We start from the raw sequence: 18,441 nt of genomic DNA on the forward strand, positions 1-18,441 counted from the left end.
TTAAGAGAGGGAATTAAGGGAGAGGCAGCTAGGGTTCTTCAGAAGAGATAAGATGAGAGTTGATGGGATTTGGGGCGGCTGTTAGGTGGGAGATGAGGTAGGGTTTCCGAGTTTGGTTAATTAAAAAGGCTTGGGTGAGCGAGGGACGTTGATCTTGAGAGATCAACGACCAAGGTTTAAAAGATGAACGTGGTGGGTCATTTAAAATGGATACCAACCGGGTTTATTAAAGGTCGTTTGTTTTTGGGCCAGGGGGAATTGGGCTAAGCTTTGGTCCGAAATTAGCCTTGCATTGGGATGGATTTTAAATGCAATAAATTAAAAAACAATAGTTTAATAACATAGCTAAATAAATATAAAAATATTATTTATGCAACCTAATATGTTAAAATAATAGATTAAGGTTATAAAAATATAAAAAATTATTTTGACCTTGAATAAAATGACAAAATACAATTAATTATAAAATATAAGCTATTATTGCAAAAATGTGTAAATAGCTAAAAAATGCGAAAACGTAATTATATAAAATGACATAAAATGTTATAAAACATGCATGTATGTATAAATAATAAATTTGGATGATTAAATTATTCCAAAATAATTTGAAGGGATATTTAATAAATATTTAAATAATTAAATGTGAGAAAAATCAATTTTAAGCTTTAAAAATTATAGAAAATTATAGAAAATTCTTATATGAATTCTGTAAATTAGGTAATAATGCAAGAAATAATATTTTAAAAGTATACATGACATGTATAAAAATATGAGGGCAAAAGTAGGTATCAATAGTTATGATAAAACACTTTGCACACATACACTTTAACATGTCATTTATACCAGTCTAGGAATATGAAATCTGATATTCATTGATCCTATACATGTATTATTGTATATTTTCTACTATTTGATATGATTTAGATTGGGTGCTTGTGACCACGTCGGGCGGATTGTTGTGCCTGTGACCACGCCATGCAAATTGTGTTGTTATGCCTATGACGACGCTGGACGGATGGTGTTGTTATGCCTGTGACCACGCCGGACGGATTTTGATACAACCTATGACCATGCCAGGCAGATTGTGGTATAGCATGTGACCACACCAGGCTGATAGCACGCTAAATTGGCCGTGATGTGTGTGGATATGGATCCATCCCCCTAGGATTACCCTCTCATGTTTCTCTCTTGATGGTGTACATGCGAATTTGAGGAAAACTGATTAGTGCTTTGGTACATATATGGAAATATTGAGGAAAACCTAGCTAGTGTTTGTTTGGAATTTTGCATTTCATCTTTGCTGAATTACTTGCACATTATCTTTATATGCTGGATCATTGACTTGGTAGGGTACTTGAGTAATTGTGCACACACACAGATGGTTCTTCGTGTGCTTTATGGCTTGATCACATTACTGTTTTGTTCTTGTTGAATTTATGAAACTGTACAAGCTATAACATGTATCATTACTTGTTGAATTTATGAAACTGTACAAGCTATAACAGGTATCATTTATAATTTTTTTTACCTCACCGAGGTTAATTATGATACTTTCTGAGTACATGTGGTCCGTTGTATTTATGCTACACTCTGCACTTAATTATGCAGATCCAGGTGTTGGGACCAGCCATCAGTAGCGAAGTTGCTTGTTGAGTTGATCATCAAGAGACAAGGTAGAGATGCACTCTCGTTCGCAGTCTTGGCATCTCTTTTCTTCTGTACCGTGTCTTTATTTCAGATAGTATTGTATTTTATTATTTCAGACTTCTATTTCCGTATGAGAGCTTATGACTCTATATTTACCAGTTCTGGGGGATTTTGTTATGTATTGGAGGTATTGTGCTTTATTAGGGTTTCAAACTCATGTTATTTCAGTCAGTTTTGCTTAAGGGCATTCCCCTTCACACTCAAAGATGATATAAAGCAGTGGCTTCGAAGCTTGCCCACGGGATCGATTAGAACATAGGAGGAGATGACCAAAAAATTTCTTGATAAATATTTCTCCTCAGCTAAAATGGACAAGTTTAGAAGAGAAATCCATAACTTCTGCTAGAAAGATACTGGAACTGTTTTTGAAGCATGAGAGAGGTTTAAGGAGATAGTTAGAAAGTGTCAACATAGCGGAATTGAACTCTGGATGCAACTCCAGAACTTTTGGGATGGATTGACACCGGCCTCGCGTAGAACATTGAGCAATGCAGTTAGAGGCCCGTTGATGAAGAAGACTCTAGAGGAGATAGTTACAATTCTTGATGAGTTGTCTGAAGATGCAAATCAGTGGCCCTCTGAGAGTGCTGAAGAAGATTAACTGGTGTTCATCAGGTTGATGCTAATATATCTGTGCAGGTACAGCTTGATGTTATGGCCAAAGAAATACGGAACTTGACCTTAGCCTCGATACAAAATGATTCTCACGCATCTTGTGATATACGTGGAAGAGGACACCCTACTCATGAGTGTTAACCCTCAATTGAAGAAGTAAATATTGTGGGAACTACAATGTGACTCTGACTAGGGCTCTTGCCCTAATTCTCGAGCTCCATCAGTTGGTTCTTAATAAGTCTTGGAGGTTGTACTGTTTCTTGGAAGTCCAAGAAACAACCTTGTGTCTCTTTGTCTTTAGCAGAAATAGAGTACCGGTCTATACACCGGATCGTTGCTGAGCTAACCTTGTTAGTCCGACTCCTTAATGATCTTTTTGTTTCACCGACCTGCCAATTCCACTTCACTCTGATATTCAGGATGCCATTCACATCACGAAAAATCCTATTTTTCATGAAAGCACTTAGTATGTGGAGTTGATTGTTATTTTGTGCGCCAAAAGTGTTAGGCTAGGCTTATCTCATTGTCTTTCATTTCATCCCACTCTCAGCTTGCTGTTCATTTTACGAAGCCTCTCTTTGGGCCTCTTTATGTGTCTCTTTTGAGCAAGTTGGGGATCCTTTCTTGCCCCTCCAACCTGGAGGGGCAAGAAAGGAGTATTGTCGTTGAAGATTTCACAGGATTTGATTAGAAGAAAGTTGAAGCTTTGGACTCAAGTTAGCGCGCTAAGGTTCTTTTCTCGCTAATTTTCAGTGTGTGTTGGATGAAATGAGACAAGAAACCCAAGTATATCAGCTGATCCAGGTCGAATTATGTCCAGAACCATACATGTCCATATCTATAGTCTCACTTATTCGTTCGGGTCTTTTAATCTGAGCCATTCGTAGCCTGATTGGATTATAGTTGTACAAATATGAGTGTAAATAAATATTTTGGAATAGTTTGTAAAGAGGGCTTAGAGTTAGTTGTTAAATAGCTGCTTCTGTATGCATTCTTCTCAGATTGGGTCTATGGAATGAAAATCATTTTGACTTTTTCCAAAATTCACTCTCTACGATTTTATCAACTTCTAAATATTGACCCAAAAACAATCTTTTCAATGAAGAAGCCATTATTCCCTTGTAATGAATAAAAGAAGTTTCTCGTCCTCCAATCAAAATTCCACAACCTAAAAAAGGAATTTTCCAAACTAGTTGTATATCACAGTATTTTCCAAGTGGAATTTATCCACACACACACACAATCCACTTTCGTCCTTTCCCGAGTGTTAAACCGAACAACACACCATCTACTATTCACACATCCTCCTTTACTTGTTGCCACCGCTGTAACTCCCTCATCCTCATTCTCCCACTCCCTCCGCAAACTAAATGTTGCCTCTCCAATCTGTGCCGACGACTAACCTGCAAAATTCCAACTACCTTGTCCCGTTTCGACTTCATCGACCCTAATTGAGGCTACTCAAGTTCCTTTTTGTTTCGTTAATTATCTAACAATTCAGTACAATTTGCTAGTGAAGAACTGGTCTGTTGCCCTGGTTTTGTATTTTGTCAATGGTTATGCTGTGAGAGCAATTTATTATATAAAGCTGAATAGGTGTGAGTGATTAATAGGACTGATGTTCAAAAGCAACAATGTTACCGCCAGGCTTTTTGAGCGCCAGATTTGTACCCCTTCTCCTGGCACCAGTGTATGTCTCTTCTTCTCCCTTTTAATTCCCCCCCCCCCCCTTTTTTTTTTGTTGGTATTTTCATCTTTGTACTTCTAATTATGCTCACTGCATACTTATGGTCCCTTGGTTTATTGGTTAATTCTGATTTTTAGTCCTTGTGATGTCTGATTAAGCATGTTTAGCCTTCAATTAATTGAAATGTGCATTTTGGATCCATTTTCTTGTGAATATTCACTAATTTACCAGCATTTTAACCGTTCAACCATTTTATTACCCATGTATTATGTTAAACTTGTATTGTTACTCCATACTTTGAGGGTAATATAGTTCTAAAAAAGTCCAAATATAATACATATGGGGACCAAAAACACTCATTTTAATTGATTGAAGGTTAAATGTGCTTAGTCTGATCACAAGGACCAAAATCAGAATTTACCGATAATTGAGGGACCAAAAATGAAATTAATGGAACAGCTGAACCCTTTAAGCATCAGAGGTGTTATCACTGTTAATGAAATTATTTTCATGCTTATGCTCTTGGTTTTGTAATTCAACTCCCAAGCTACAACTGCGAGACTAATACTTGTTTTTGAAGACCCAAAACTGAAAGACGTAACTTCATGAGTTACCCTGAAAGAATAGTAAGGTGCTGAAAGCAGGGAGAGAGGGAGCTCTTACTACAGATCTCCTCTTCGTGAAGATTTGTTATGACTTCGCTAAAGTCATCATCCTTTACATTCCAACTATTACTCGCTATTACTTATTTTAATCAACATGTAGACATTGTTGCCAATCTTTACTGATAAAAAAATGTGGTCAAGCTATAATCATACTTTGTCCTATATTTTGTATTTGAGACTATATGTCACCAACCCTTATATCCAACCAAACATTTGAAAACCATCCAAAAAATAATTTCCAAGGTACGACATGCTCTATAGAGAACATTTTCCTCCAGACCAGACGCAACTATGGTTGCCTAAGAATACAGATTCACCTTTTGCAGATTCATCGTGCCAGAAGATTTTATGAGAACATTGTACCAAGTTATACCGTATATGATGTTGAATGTCCCGACCATTCATTTCGCAAGTTCACGGATGATGGTCTATATCTTGTAAGTTTCAGCCGAAATCATCAGGATCTGATTGTTTATAGACCAACATGGTTGTCATTTTCCTGCAAAGATGAAGATTGTGATATTCATGATCTTCCTTCGAAAGCCAGGAAGTTCGAGAGCTTCTTCACGCAACTGTACAGTGTAACTCTTGCTTCTAGTGGGGAACTTATATGCAAAGATTTCTTTCTCTATATGGAGAGCAATCAATTTGGACTCTTTGCAACTTCAACTGCACAAATTCATGATGCTCCTCCTACTGGAGGGGCAATTCAGGGTGTCCCTTCAGTTGAAAAAATAACTTTTCACCTTCTGAGGTGTGTAATCAGTCCCAACTATGAGTTTCATTAGCACTTGACATATATTTTGGTCTTTGAAGTTATTATGCTTGCTTTGTTGTGGTTTGGTTTTATTCACTTAGGTTGGAGGATGGAGCTATACTTGATGAGAGGGTTTTTCACAATGATTATGTTAATTTGGCACATAGTGTTGGTGCTTTCTTGTATGATGATTTGCTTGCTATAGTGTCCCTTCGTTTTCAAAGAATACACATCCTTCAGATCAGAGATTCTGGAGATCTTGTTGATGTACGAGCAATTGGGGAATTCTGCCGTGAAGATGATGAACTTTTTCTCAATTCCAATTCCCAGGTAAGTATTATGGTTCGAGTTTTTTAAGTTTAGGTTTAAGTTTTGTGGGATGCTCATTTCTTTGACTTAAAGAACCACTCAGTGCGATATTGACGTAAAAGAGACAACTTCTATCTCTTGCAACTGTCGTGATATAGAAAAGTGAAACACTTGTAGATTAGCCATCAGAAGATAAATGGTTCGTCCAGTAAATTTTAGTTCCATGAAGCACTAACCAAAAGGCAATTGTGTCTTCTTTCCCTCCTTTTTGTTTAAATGTTCACAGGCTGGGTATAACCTAGGAGTTGGACTTCTAATGTCTCTCCACAGTAGTAGACTCACCACGATATCTGTCCTGTCATTACGTCAAAGAGGTCTAATGGATCTTGTTTGTAGATCTTAAAAGCTTTTCAGCATTCCTTGTCAGTCAACCTAAAAGCTATTTGTCAGTCACCATGTCGAAAGGTTTTCAGAAATACACATGCTTTTGCCCATTTCTCTCACTATATTTTACTCTTTGCATTTCAATTTGTTTGAACCTTTTCGGAGTGTGAGGGTCAAATTAACTAATTTTCGGTGTGAATTCGGACATAGATACTTTAAGTTTTTTGAAATAAAATTTACATTAGGGATAAGATCTGTGTACACACTACCCTCCCCATACCCCACACTACCCTCCCCAGACCCCACTTGTGAGATATACTGGGTATGTTGTTGTTGTATTTAGAAACTACATAAAAAGTACTATAAGTCACAATAGTTAACAATTCAAAATATTTGAAAATTATTTGCAAAAAACATGGTCAAACTAAACCTTGTTTGACTCCCAAAATAGTAAAAGGTTCACTCTTTTTGAAACGGAGGGAGTATTTTATTTTGGGTTAGGGTAGGCGAGCAAGGAGGATGGTTTATTTCTTGCTTACTGGGGTTTTGAAATTGACAAGCGGTTGGGCATGCTAATCTCTGACAGTAACCTATTGCATCAGGTGCTTGTAAATCATGTTGGAAATGGTTTTCATCATGGTCTGCCTGATCCAGAGACTTCTTTCCTGAGTGGTATAAAGCAGCGGCTGCTTTCATTTATATTTCGAGGTATATGGAATGAAGAAACTGACCAGACCATGGTTAGTAATAGAATATTGAATTCCTTGTACTTTAAGAGCTTTAGGATGTTGTTTACGTATTTAATTTGTTATGTTGTCAAAGCAGTAAATCATAGATTGTTCTGATTCTGAAAACTTGACATTATTTTCTAGTCCTTAAAGTGTCATCTTATACCGATTTTTCACCTCATACATCTAGAGGTATACAACTATTGGTTTTAGATGTGTGCTTTGAGGGAGGTTTCTCTTTTCTGAATAAAAATTTATTTGATAGTTCTGATAAACTGGAATGATCACATTTACTTCTTCTATAACTGCATTGATCACATGTTTGGACTTTGCCAATATCTAAATGCTAATAATAGAACATCTGCTTGCTTATCCCAAAAAACAAAATGCTTGAAAAACTCATTGTACAGGAGAGCAATGTTTCTTACTTAGCCTCGGACTGCTGAACAGGGAATGAGTTTGTAATTTGATACGTAACCTAAAATGCAACTCATCAAGGATTAGTCTTTCTGGATCCTGTGTCCATATATTTTATGGAACCTCGATCAAAAGGAGAGTAGTCTCTCATGCTATAAAAGATTTAAGATGACCACTGTGAAATGGATGTTTTGGTACTCTCTCATGTCATAAATTATTTAGTGAGACCACTGTGAAATGAGTGTTTTATTTGTGAAGAGCAAGAAGAAACTATCAATCACCTTTTCCCGCACTATACAACTGAGGTTGGAATACATATGATGTTTGTTTCGAATGGAATGGGTAATGCCAGGTTCAATTGTTATTTGTATCTGTATGGAATGTTTGTCTGGTCTGTAAGGAAGTAAGGAGACTTTGGGATATAACTCCTTTACGCGTTATGTGGTCGTGTGGAAGGAATGAAATAGAAGAGGGTTTTGAAGGAAGATATTTTGCAGTGTGGAGTTCTGCATATGGTTTGCTTAAATGCCTATTTTTTGGTGTAAGCAAGATGTAAATGACTTACATGATTTCATTTATCCTTTTATTAGAACTATATACCTTTTGTAAAACCATTGTACTATGTTGGCATCCTTGCTTGTTTGAATGAAATACTTATAAAGAATTATTATGAGAATTCAAAAGGGTTGGAAGGCAGACAGGCGAGATGGAAAGTGATGGTAAAGGACTCTTCACAGAGGTGTGTTATTATCTTGGAAGGAACTTTGGACCTTGGCCTTGGCTAAATTTTTTTGGATTAAAAAAATAATTTTATTAATGTATGAGAAAGTTTCTATATATAAGAAGTGTACCAGTAGAGAGGTTTACATAAAAGTATGATTCAATACTAAGTACACCTAATCTTCTATAGAAACTGGGGCCTCATGGATGCAGCAAAAGGAAACTACATAATTAGGCATAGTTCTTCGTTGTTTATGTGGATGATATTATTATAACAGGTGGTGATCATGAATGCATTATTCATCTTAAGCAGCATTTTAGTGGCCACTTTCAGACTAAAGACTTGGATAGACTAAAGTACTTCTAGGCATTGAGATGGCGCAATCTTGTAGTGGAATTGTCATTTCACAGAGGAAATTTCCTTGGACATATTGTAAAATACTAGCATGTTAAACTGCGAACCTGTTGATACTTCATTTACTGATAGTGTGTTAGCCAGTTTCTCCAGACTCCATCTGACAATCATTGGAACACAATGATCCGCATTTTAAGGTATATCAGAGGTTCACCCGGACAATGTTTATTGTAGGAGGATTTAGGAGAGACAAGGAGTAGAGAGGCTGTTTCCGAAAGACCCTCGGCTCAAGAAAACAAAAAAACAAAAGGACAAACACCACAACAATCATAGGAAAAATAGGAACACCATGAAATCCAGAAGAAAGATGCAAAGCAAAAGGAGACAATATTAGTATCACCACAGCAATCATAGAAAAAATTGGAACACCATGAAATCCAGAAGAAAGATGCAAAGCAAAAGCGATAGCTAGTAAATAAGACCTGCACTGAAAAGCGAAATAGTAAGACACAACATTGCCACTAGTTATTTTAGACAAAAACCCTACCTGGCTAGTCCCACAATGGTACGAAGTAAGACAAGACTCAACTACCTCCTAACTTACAACCTTAATACTCGACCTTCACATCTTTCTATCAAGTGTCATGTCCTCGGAAATCTGGAGCCTCGCCATATCCTGCCTGATCACCTCTCCCCAATACTTCTTAGGCCGTCCTCTACCTCTTCTCGTGCCCTCCACAACCAGCCGCTCACACCTCCGTACCGGAGCATCTGGGCTTCTCCTCTGAACATGTCCGAACCATCTAAGCCTCGCTTCCCGCATCTTGTCATCAATGGGAGCCACGTGCATCTTCTCCCGAATATCATCATTCCTAATCTTATCTATCCTAGTGTGCCCGCACATCCACCTCAACATCCTCATTTCTGCTACTTTCATCTTTTGGATATGTGAGTTCTTAACGGGCCAACACTCACCCCCATACATCATGGCCCGTCTAACAACCGCTTTATAGAACTTACTTTTGAGTATCGGTGGCACTCTTTTGTCACACAGGACTCCAGATGCTAACCTCCACTTCATCCATCCTACCCCAATACGGTGTGTGACATCCTCGTCGATCTCCCCTCCTCCTGGATAACCGAACCAAGGTACTTGAAGCCGCCTCTACTCGGGATGACCTGTGATTCAAGCCTCACATCCACGCCCACTTTCCCCGGCTCAGCGCTGAACTTACACTCCAGGTATTCCGTCTTCGTCCTCCTCAACTTGAAACCCTTAGACTCAAGAGCCTGTCTCCAAACCTCCAGCCTCTCGTTAACACCGGCTCGCGACTCATCAATCAGAACTATGTCATCGGCGAATAACATGCACCATGGCACCTCCTCTTGATTATGGTGTGTTAACGCCTCCATCACCAGGGCGAATAAGAACGGACTGAGCGCAGAACCTTGGTGTAACCCCATTACAACTGGAAAATGCTCAGAGTCGCCTCTTCTGTCCTAATCCGAGTCTTAGCTCCATCATACATGTCCTTAATCGCCATAATGTAGGGAACTGACACACCTTTTGCCTCCAGGCATCTCCAGAGAACTTCTCTAGGAACTTTGTCATACGTTTTCTCTAGGTCAATAAACACCATGTGCATATCCTTCTTCCTCTCTCTGTACAGTTCCACCAACCTCCTAACAAGGTGTATAGCTTCTGTAGTCGAACGGTCCGGCATGAACCCGAACTGGTTGTCGGATACAGACACTGTCATCCTCACCCTCGCTTCAACCACCCTCTCCCACACTTTCATGGTATGACTCAGTAATTTGATACCCTTATAATTGTTACAACTCTGGATATCACCTTTGTTCTTATACAATGGAATCACCGTACTCCACCTCCACTCATCCGACATCGTCTTCGCCTTAAAAATAACATTAAACAACCTAGTCAACCACTCCAAACCTGCTCTCCCCACACACTTCCAAAATTCCACCGGAATCTCATCTGGTCCGGTCGCTCTGCCCCTACTCATCTTACGCATAGCTCCCACGGCTTCCTCAACCTCGATACGCCTGCAGTATCCAAAGTCACGGCGACTCTCGGAATGCTCCAATTCGCCTAGCACAATATCCCGATCCCCTTCTTCATTCAGAAGTTTATGAAAGTATGTCTGCCATCTCCTAATCTGGGCATCTTCCATCAATACTCTACCATCTTCGTCCTTGATGCTTCTCACTCTGTCCAAATCCCGAGCCTTCCTCTCTCTCCACTTGGCTAGCCGGAATAACTTCTTCTCCTCGTCGTTTTTCCACAGTTCCTCGTACATACGACCATAAGTCGCAGTCTTAGCCTCCGTGACCGCCAACTTAGCCTCCTTCCTAGCTGCCTTATACCTCTCCATGCACGCTCGCCTCTCCTCCTCACCTATGCTCCCCACTAACTTCAGGTACGCGAACTTCTTCGCGTCCACTTTACCTTGGACCACTTCATCCCACCACCAGTCTCCTTTGTGCTCACCAGAGACGCCTGTCGAGACCCCTAACACCTCTCTCGCAGCCTCCCTAATACAGTCTACTGTCGCTGACCACATAGTGCTCGCGTCACCACTGCTCCTCCAAGCTCACATAGCCGTCAACCGCCCCTCCAATTCTTGGGTTTTATCCTTAGTTAAGGCTCCCCACCTGATTCTCAGTCTTTCTCGAGTAGACCTTTTTCTCCTCTTTAACATAATACCAACGTCCATCACCAAGAGCCTATGCTGCGTCGCGAGTATCTCACCCGGAATCACCTTGCAATCCTTGCACAACCCTCTATCACACCTCCTGAGGAGGAGATAGTCAATCTGAGTCTTCGCCACCACATTTTGAAAAGTAACCAAATACCCCTCTCTTCGGAAAGCTAGAGTTCGCAATCACCAACCCAAAAGCCTTAGCGAAGTCCAACAGCGATGTACCTCCTCCGTTCCTCTCCCCAAAACCGAAGCCTCCATGCACCTCGCCATAACCACCTGCGGTCGACCCAATATGCCCATTGAAATCCCCTCCTATGAATAGCTTCTCAACAGGCGGAACCTGGTGCATAATCTCATCTAACCCCTCCCAGAAGCGCCGTTTAACCTCCTCATCTAGGCCGACATGCGGCGCATAGGCGCTAACGCGTTTAGGGTGCACTCTCCAACCACCAACTTAATAATCATCAATCTATCATTCGCTCGTCTAACCTCAACCATAGACTCTCTAAGTTCCCTATCCACAAAGATGCCCACTCCATTCTTACCTTTCTGGACTCCTGAGTAACAAAGTTTATACCCGTCTGCGTCCTTTGCCCTCGACCCTACCCACCTTGTCTCCTGGACACACGCTATATTGACCCTCCTCTTCTGGAGGATCTTCGCCAATTCTATAGACTTACCCGTCAATGTACCTACGTTCTATGACCCAATTCTCAACCTACAGACACCCTTGTTCCCTTTACCTCCCTTGCCTCCCGCCCCACCCCTAACCCCTGCCCTACCTCCCGCCCCACTCCCCGTTTCCCCTGAGGACATGACCTCACTCGACCATCCCAGACCACAGCCACTATACCTACGGCAGAGTAAGGGGAATCACTATCACACACAAGGCAACAGACCAAACCAGAAGAAGACAAGTTGCAACTACATGCACACTAATACAGTGAATAAACTAATACAAACTAAGATGACAACAATTTAACTAGCACAACAAAGGGAAACTGGAAAACGGGAGGTACCAACTCACGCGAGTAGAACCTTGGAATTGTCTTGGATAAAAGGATAAAAGGCAGCTGACCCAATATTAACAAATAGCAAATTCTAAGCAAGAACAATAGAACCTGAAGTCACAACGAGTGCCGAGAAAGGTGTTGTCCACAACAGCTATGTTTTGGAAGTTCCCGCCTGCTTCGCCCGAGGCTCGCAGGAAAATTGTCTCAGTCGCCGCTAGGCTAGGTCAGTGCGCCAGAAAATAGGGGAACGGGGGTGGAAGAGACGAGGTATATGGGAGAGAAAAAAAGGAGAAGAAGAAAAGGGAACAATGATCCGCATTTTAAGGTATATCAGTCACCCGTATAATGTTTATTGTAGGAGGATATAGGAGAGACAAGTATTATTGGATATTTTGATGCAGATTAGGAAATGTGTTCTAATCGGAGGAATCTTAATATCTTCAAAAAGCAAAAAAGCAAGACTTATTAGCTAGTTCAAGTGCAGAGGCATAATACCGAGCAGTTACTTTAGCTACATGTGATCTTATATGGTTAGAACAATTTCTTCAAGAGTTGAGGTGTGATGGAGATGCACCCATGAAATTGATATGCAACAATCAAACTACAGTACACATTGCTGTGAATCCACTGTTTCAAAAGAACAAAGCATATAGAAGATGAATGTCATTTTATTTGATAAAAGATTGAATCTGGGTGCATGGCGACAGGTTTCGCCAACTCAAATGATCAGTTTGAAGATATTCTTACAAATTTACTTGGTGGATTTAGAATTGAGCATATTTATGGCAAGTTAGGAGCGTACAATATGTATGCTCCAACTTGAGGGGGAGTATTATATTAGGAAATTATTATATGGCAAGAGCTCATTCCTTGTACATATAGAGGCAAGGCTTGGAATCCAAATAATTGTGTAAATATGAATAGGACTTACTAGGGATTACTTTCCTTTCCCTTTTAGGATTCCTTGTGAACACCATATAAACTCCAACATGCTAGAGGGAATCATCAAACCATTCATTCTCAACATGTCTTCTTTTATCATCTTTATAGTGACAATCTTATTTTCCCTGACACTGGTTTCTCTTTTCAATAATCAGCGAGTGCAGTGCCTGAAGAAGAAGTTTTACTTCCACTTTCAAGATTACATTGACTTAATTATCTGGAAGGTAGTGCTTTAACTTCAGCTTTTGTATGTTTTATTTAATTACCCAGATGCTCTGCTAAAAACTGGATATATTTAGTTGCATCTGGTCATCTCCTATACATTTCCTGGTGCTGATTCATTTCCTCATCATTGAACATCTCACTACTTCTTGACTGCAACATGAGCAGGTACAATTCTTGGACCGACATCACCTATTGATCAAGTTTGGCAGTGTTGATGGTGGGGTGAGATTTCCTTTTTTGCTTTAATGATTTTTGTACTATGGTCTGATAGTTAGCTCGATATAGGAACCTTGTGAGAACAATAAGATTTGACGTTCAAAATAGTTGAAATGATGAATTCTGTTTTCTTTTATCCACATAAGAGAAGTATCTGACTCCTTACATTAACTCTATCTTTAAACAAATGATAATAAGTAATTGGACTTGTCCCAGTGGGAATAGCTTGACCAATAGTTAAAGAGTAGCTGCATCAGAGTTTTTTATAATTTACTTGTATGGAATTCAATTATTAGATGGGTTTGCGATTGAGGCCCATTTCTCTCATCCAACCATAGAGCTGAATCTGCTTTGGGTTTCAACTGATAGATCTATATATAAGCTCATCTTGCCCCTCTAAATTTGTTTGGAATTTCCTAAGTTGCAGACTAATATAAGTTATTCCGGCAACTTATAACGTAAGTGTTAAAATTTTAATCAATTGATTAATGTTGCAGAGTCGTATTTTAGGATCTGTTTGTTTCAATGATTTTTAGTGGCCCGATGTCTCTTGTACTGTTGCTCTCTATGGGAATAGCTTGACACCCAGGCTTGTTGGATATTGTTGAATCCACAGGTATCTCGAAATGCTGACAGCCATCCTTCCTTTTTTGCTGTTTATAATATGGAGACTACTGACATTCTTGCATTTTATCAGGTATCTGTGTAATATTCAAGTGCTCTACTTTTTGTTATGCAAATTTATCTGAGCTGATCTGTTTCTATTTCCTTTAGAACTCAGCCGATGAGCTCTATTTCTTGTTCGAGCTGTTCAGTGACCACTTTCATGTTTCATCCAGAAGTTCATTACATATGAACTTCATGTCCTCTCATTCAAACAACATCCACGCCCTCGAGCAACTAAGGTGCACAAAGAATAAAGCAGCCAGTTTTTCTCAAGTAATGTTCTCTTAAACTGACAAAGTTTTGAAGTGCTTAGGTTTTATTTCAGAAATGTTAAAATATCTTTTCGAAAGACTTCTGCAGTTTTTGCAAAATTTCTCTCAACCAAACACCATTAGAGATGAGGTGTTCAGTTTCCCCCAAAACTGGAAAACTTTACCCCGATGGTATTTGGTTGGAAAAAAGATTTTAGAAAATTATTTCACTTTTTGATTTCTGAAAATCTTTTTTCACCTGTTTTGAAAGAAACACCACCGATGTTCTTTTGCTATATCTCATTTGTATTTTCTTAGTAACTGATACCATGCTGTTTCTTAATGCAGTTTGTTAAGAAGATGATGGCCTCCTTGCCTTTTAGTTGTCAGTCTCAGAGTCCTTCCCCTTATTTTGACCAATCTCTCTTCAGATTTGATGAAAAGGTCTGATTCTAAAATTCAATCTCTACATATTATGCGAATGCCACATGATAAATCCATATCCGGGACTAAAATCATGGCTAGGTTTATCTGGGTATCTAAACGTGATAACCAGCTGAATGAACTCCATGAATGATTTCCTTCCCTCTTTTTGTTGGGTTGGGGGTGTTCGGGACATTCATAATACTGACACGTGGATCCTATCATAAAAATATAATCTTCTTTTCTTTTATGTGTTTCAGTTTGATAGGGCACAAAGTTTAAGAATGTAAAAAGAATTTTTGAATCTTGTGGTCTTTAAATCAAATGTGTCTAACAATACCAAAAATGCCCTTTGAATCTTGTGGTTTTAAACATGCCATGTCATTCTGTTGTTAAGGTAAAATGAGAATGATGAAATTAAAAGCTTACTAAATATAGGAAGGGATGTTCGTTTTTAATAGGCTTAAAAGGAAAGTAAGGCACACAAATTGAAGCAGAGGGAGTGTTCTTTTTACTTTTTAACACTTGTTCCTGAAAATGATAGTTATTGTCGTCCATGGCTGGCATTAAATGGAATTGCACTATTCAAACTATTATGATATGCAATGTGTATTTACATGTGGTTAGTGGAAATAAAATTCTTCTCTAAATATTGAACATGGTGAAAAAACTATTCCAAAGAGGAAGTGGAATGTTCTTGAGTTAAGCCTGGCTTAGGAGTGTCAATGTATCTACAAAAGTGTAACCAGCCCAATCTTGAACATGATCAACGAGGAATATATTATATAACCTAAACTAACCTAACCCATGACTTCTGGATCAGGGTAACCAAATTAACCCTTAAGAAAACTAGGAAGAGTTTGTTTTTGTTTGTTTTTTGAGGTTTTGCACAGCTGGCTGTTTCACTCTCCATACTTTGACATACCGTTCTTATGTGTAAAGGGAAAACAACCACGCTCCTCTATGAACAAAAGAACTTTTTTTGTTTGATTTGGTAGGGATATTTCTCTTTATTTTCGTAAATTCTCTCTACCCTTTTACATATACCGTGCTGTGCTAGTAAAAAATTCTTTTTGGTTTAGTTTAGTATGTATTTTCTCTCTCTACACTTTTCATCCACTTTGTGCTGCTACAAAGAAGAGAAAGGTTTTGGTTTAGTTTGATGGGTGAATTTCTCACTTTACGCTTTTAGTGTGTTGGTTTAGGGGATATATCTCTCTCCGTACTTCACACTTTCTTTTCGATAAAGAAAAGGTAGGTTTTTTGCGTTTGGTGGCTATAGTTCCCTCTCTACCCTTTTACACACTATCGTTTAACCCTTTTTTTTGGGTTTGGTATGAATTTTTCTCTTTACTTTCACCCATTTCCACATTTACACTTGCACATTTTTCTCTGTACTAAAAAAGTAATGTTATTTTATAGTTGATATCTATTATTTTATAGGTGATAGCATAGGTTTTAGTCTTGAAAGAGAACTTTTTTTATTATTATTTTACTATTATTATTTATTTAACTTATTTTTTCACTTTGATTTATTTGGTATGATGATTGCATGAGTTGAACTTAATTGGAGAAGTGAGGATTCATATTGCCGATCCCAACTTGTTTGGGACTAAGGCATAGTTGTTGTACTTTCACCCACTTCCTCCCTATATAGAAAGAAACTTTTATTTGGTTTGGTGTGTAATATGCATCGGACGGAGATTGGCCCTCGAGTGCAAAAGCAAAAGGGAGCTTCGCAAGACCACCCGTCAAGCAGGGACGAAAGTTGGCCTTAGTGACCCGACAGTGCCAAGTGAAGGGCCGTAGCTCCACGGATAAAAGTTACTGTAGGGATCGTCCCCAAGAGCTCACATCGACGGGAAGGTTTGGCACCTCAATGTCGGTGTCTGCATCTATCAATAAAAGAAATATTTTGACTCTTTTGTATATACTTTTCATTGTTTACACTTTCACACATTTTTCTCTGTAACAAAAAATAGAGTTCTTTTGGTTTAGTTGGTAACCAATCAAATGATGAAAGAGACAAACAAATGGGAAAAAAGGTTTTGACTTGAGTGCGTCAGACTATGTCCCATTATTTAGTCCAAATTAACCAAGTGCTTACTGACCCAAGTAAACGTTGGGTGGCTTGGGTCATTGACCATTCATTGATGCAACACGCTTTAACTGCCAAAATTTGGTTCAACCTACCCATTTGACACCCTAGTCTGGGTTAAGAGAGTTATCCATTCCGGATGGACATGTTATCTTATCTAACAATAAGCTGAATCATTTAGATTTTTTTCTTCTGTAATAGTGGATAATAACTTTGGGGGGGGGGGGGGGACAGTATCTTTTTGTCTTTGAAAATTTCAAATCTGACTGCAGTTTTATTATTGCAATCATGTAGACAATGTTGAGAATAATTTGTAATTGGTTTTTTTTGTTGTTGATAAAGTTAAATCATTTGTAATTAGTTTACAGCTGGACTTCCATAAGCAACCTTCATTTAATATCATTCTGATACTTCAATAAAATTTGGAACATGTTGGCTTGTTTCTTTGCCGTTCATCGTGGTCTATGGAGTACTTATTTTCTTCTTACCTACACCCCAATGTGCAAATTTTGTTGAATTGCAATCTATAAGTGTTGATTCTAAACACAATGTTGGCAATTTTCTCGTGAGCATTTTAAATTCCTGATGAAACCTTCTTTTGCAGCTTATTTCAGCGATTGACCGCCATAGACAGTCTACTGACCATCCAATCAAATTCATTTCAAGGAGACAACTTAATATCCTGAAATTCAAAATTAAGCCAGGTACTAATTCTTTCATTAAGAAATCTCGACAAGCTTCATCGTTTTCTGGTTGTGAATGTTGCTTGTTTCGTATGCATATTCTTAATGCACATTTATGCCGACAACACTATGCTTGTTATTAGGACCCGAAGCCGGAAGCACGGATGGGCGGACTAAGAAGATCTGTTCCTTCCTCTTCCACCCAATATTACCCCTTGCAATTTCTGTTCAACAAACCTTGTTTCTGCAGTCATCAGTTGTAAATATCCATTTTCGTCGGTAATGCAGAGACCTATTTTATATGTTACCTATTTGCTTATAAGTTTCTCTATTAATAGTAACTTCTAGTTTGAAATCAACCTAGAAATTGCAAATTGATTAAAACTGATGCATAGAAATGCTATTTTTCTTCTACTCACCTTTTCTGCACTACATACACCAGAGCCAGATCCCTTGGTAGAATGCCGAGTGTTAGTACGGTCATTAGGATTTTTTCTTCTGTAATTCATTGTTGTATTCAGCTTTTCTTTTCTAGCTGATGTACATTCAGATATTTATTTGTGTGGCAGAAAACTGAGAAGACCCTTTTTAGTTATGTGACTGCTGTAGACTCTTTTCGGGTGTCCGTCTATTAATAAATTAATATTCAAGCCAAGCGAATGCTTCCATTATTTAGTTGTATTTCTAAGATTGTTTCAAGCTAGGAAACAATACGATGATGCACTAATATGAATGTGAATTAAGGTCAGGAGGTTAAGTAAGCAAATTCATGCAAATTTTGTGGTGGGACTATTATTACTAGGGGTGTCAATGGATATTTAAAAATCGACTAAATCGATCGAACCGTACCGCACCGA

The 18,441-nt window shown here is 38.7% G+C and overlaps 1 protein-coding gene and 1 non-coding gene across 3 annotated transcripts; one reads left to right on the forward strand and one right to left on the reverse strand.

Annotated features, from left to right (window-relative positions):
• Window positions 1-2,020: 2,020 nt before the first annotated feature.
• Window positions 2,021-2,127, reverse strand: LOC142173993 (small nucleolar RNA R71). Its single transcript, XR_012703357.1, has one exon. It is a non-coding gene; the product is annotated as a small nucleolar RNA R71 (small nucleolar RNA).
• A 1,420-nt stretch (window positions 2,128-3,547) lies between these two features.
• LOC107785321 (light-mediated development protein DET1) lies at window positions 3,548-18,239 on the forward strand. 2 transcript variants are annotated; one of them, XM_016606596.2, is made up of 12 exons: window positions 3,556-4,012; window positions 5,001-5,111; window positions 5,222-5,428; window positions 5,533-5,761; window positions 6,727-6,864; window positions 13,178-13,246; window positions 13,413-13,469; window positions 14,080-14,160; window positions 14,238-14,402; window positions 14,729-14,824; window positions 17,506-17,605; window positions 17,728-18,239. In XM_016606596.2, exons 1-12 carry the CDS (start codon window positions 3,957-3,959, stop codon window positions 17,865-17,867), a joined length of 1,449 nt encoding a protein of 482 aa, XP_016462082.1. In that variant the 5' UTR covers window positions 3,556-3,956; the 3' UTR covers window positions 17,868-18,239. The 2 variants fall into 2 exon arrangements, with proteins under 2 accessions (XP_016462081.1, XP_016462082.1); XM_016606595.2 differs by having other exon boundaries at window positions 3,548-4,012; window positions 5,001-5,428.
• Window positions 18,240-18,441: the final 202 nt, after the last annotated feature.

This window comes from Nicotiana tabacum, chromosome 19 (genome assembly GCF_000715075.1).
Source record: "Nicotiana tabacum cultivar K326 chromosome 19, ASM71507v2, whole genome shotgun sequence".
Classification (NCBI taxonomy): Eukaryota; Viridiplantae; Streptophyta; class Magnoliopsida; order Solanales; family Solanaceae; genus Nicotiana; species Nicotiana tabacum.

What these genes read in the sequence shown, in the direction of transcription:
- LOC107785321 (XM_016606595.2), top strand. Translation starts at nt 3,941, where the DNA reads ATGTTCAAAAGCAACAATGTTACCGCCAGGCTTTTTGAGCGCCAGATT. An exon ending in CCCCTTCTCCTGGCACCAGT is followed by an intron (nt 4,013 to 5,000) that starts GTATGTCTCTTC and finishes CACCTTTTGCAG; the next exon opens with ATTCATCGTGCCAGAAGATT. An exon ending in TTGACTTAATTATCTGGAAG is followed by an intron (nt 13,247 to 13,412) that starts GTAGTGCTTTAA and finishes CAACATGAGCAG; the next exon opens with GTACAATTCTTGGACCGACA.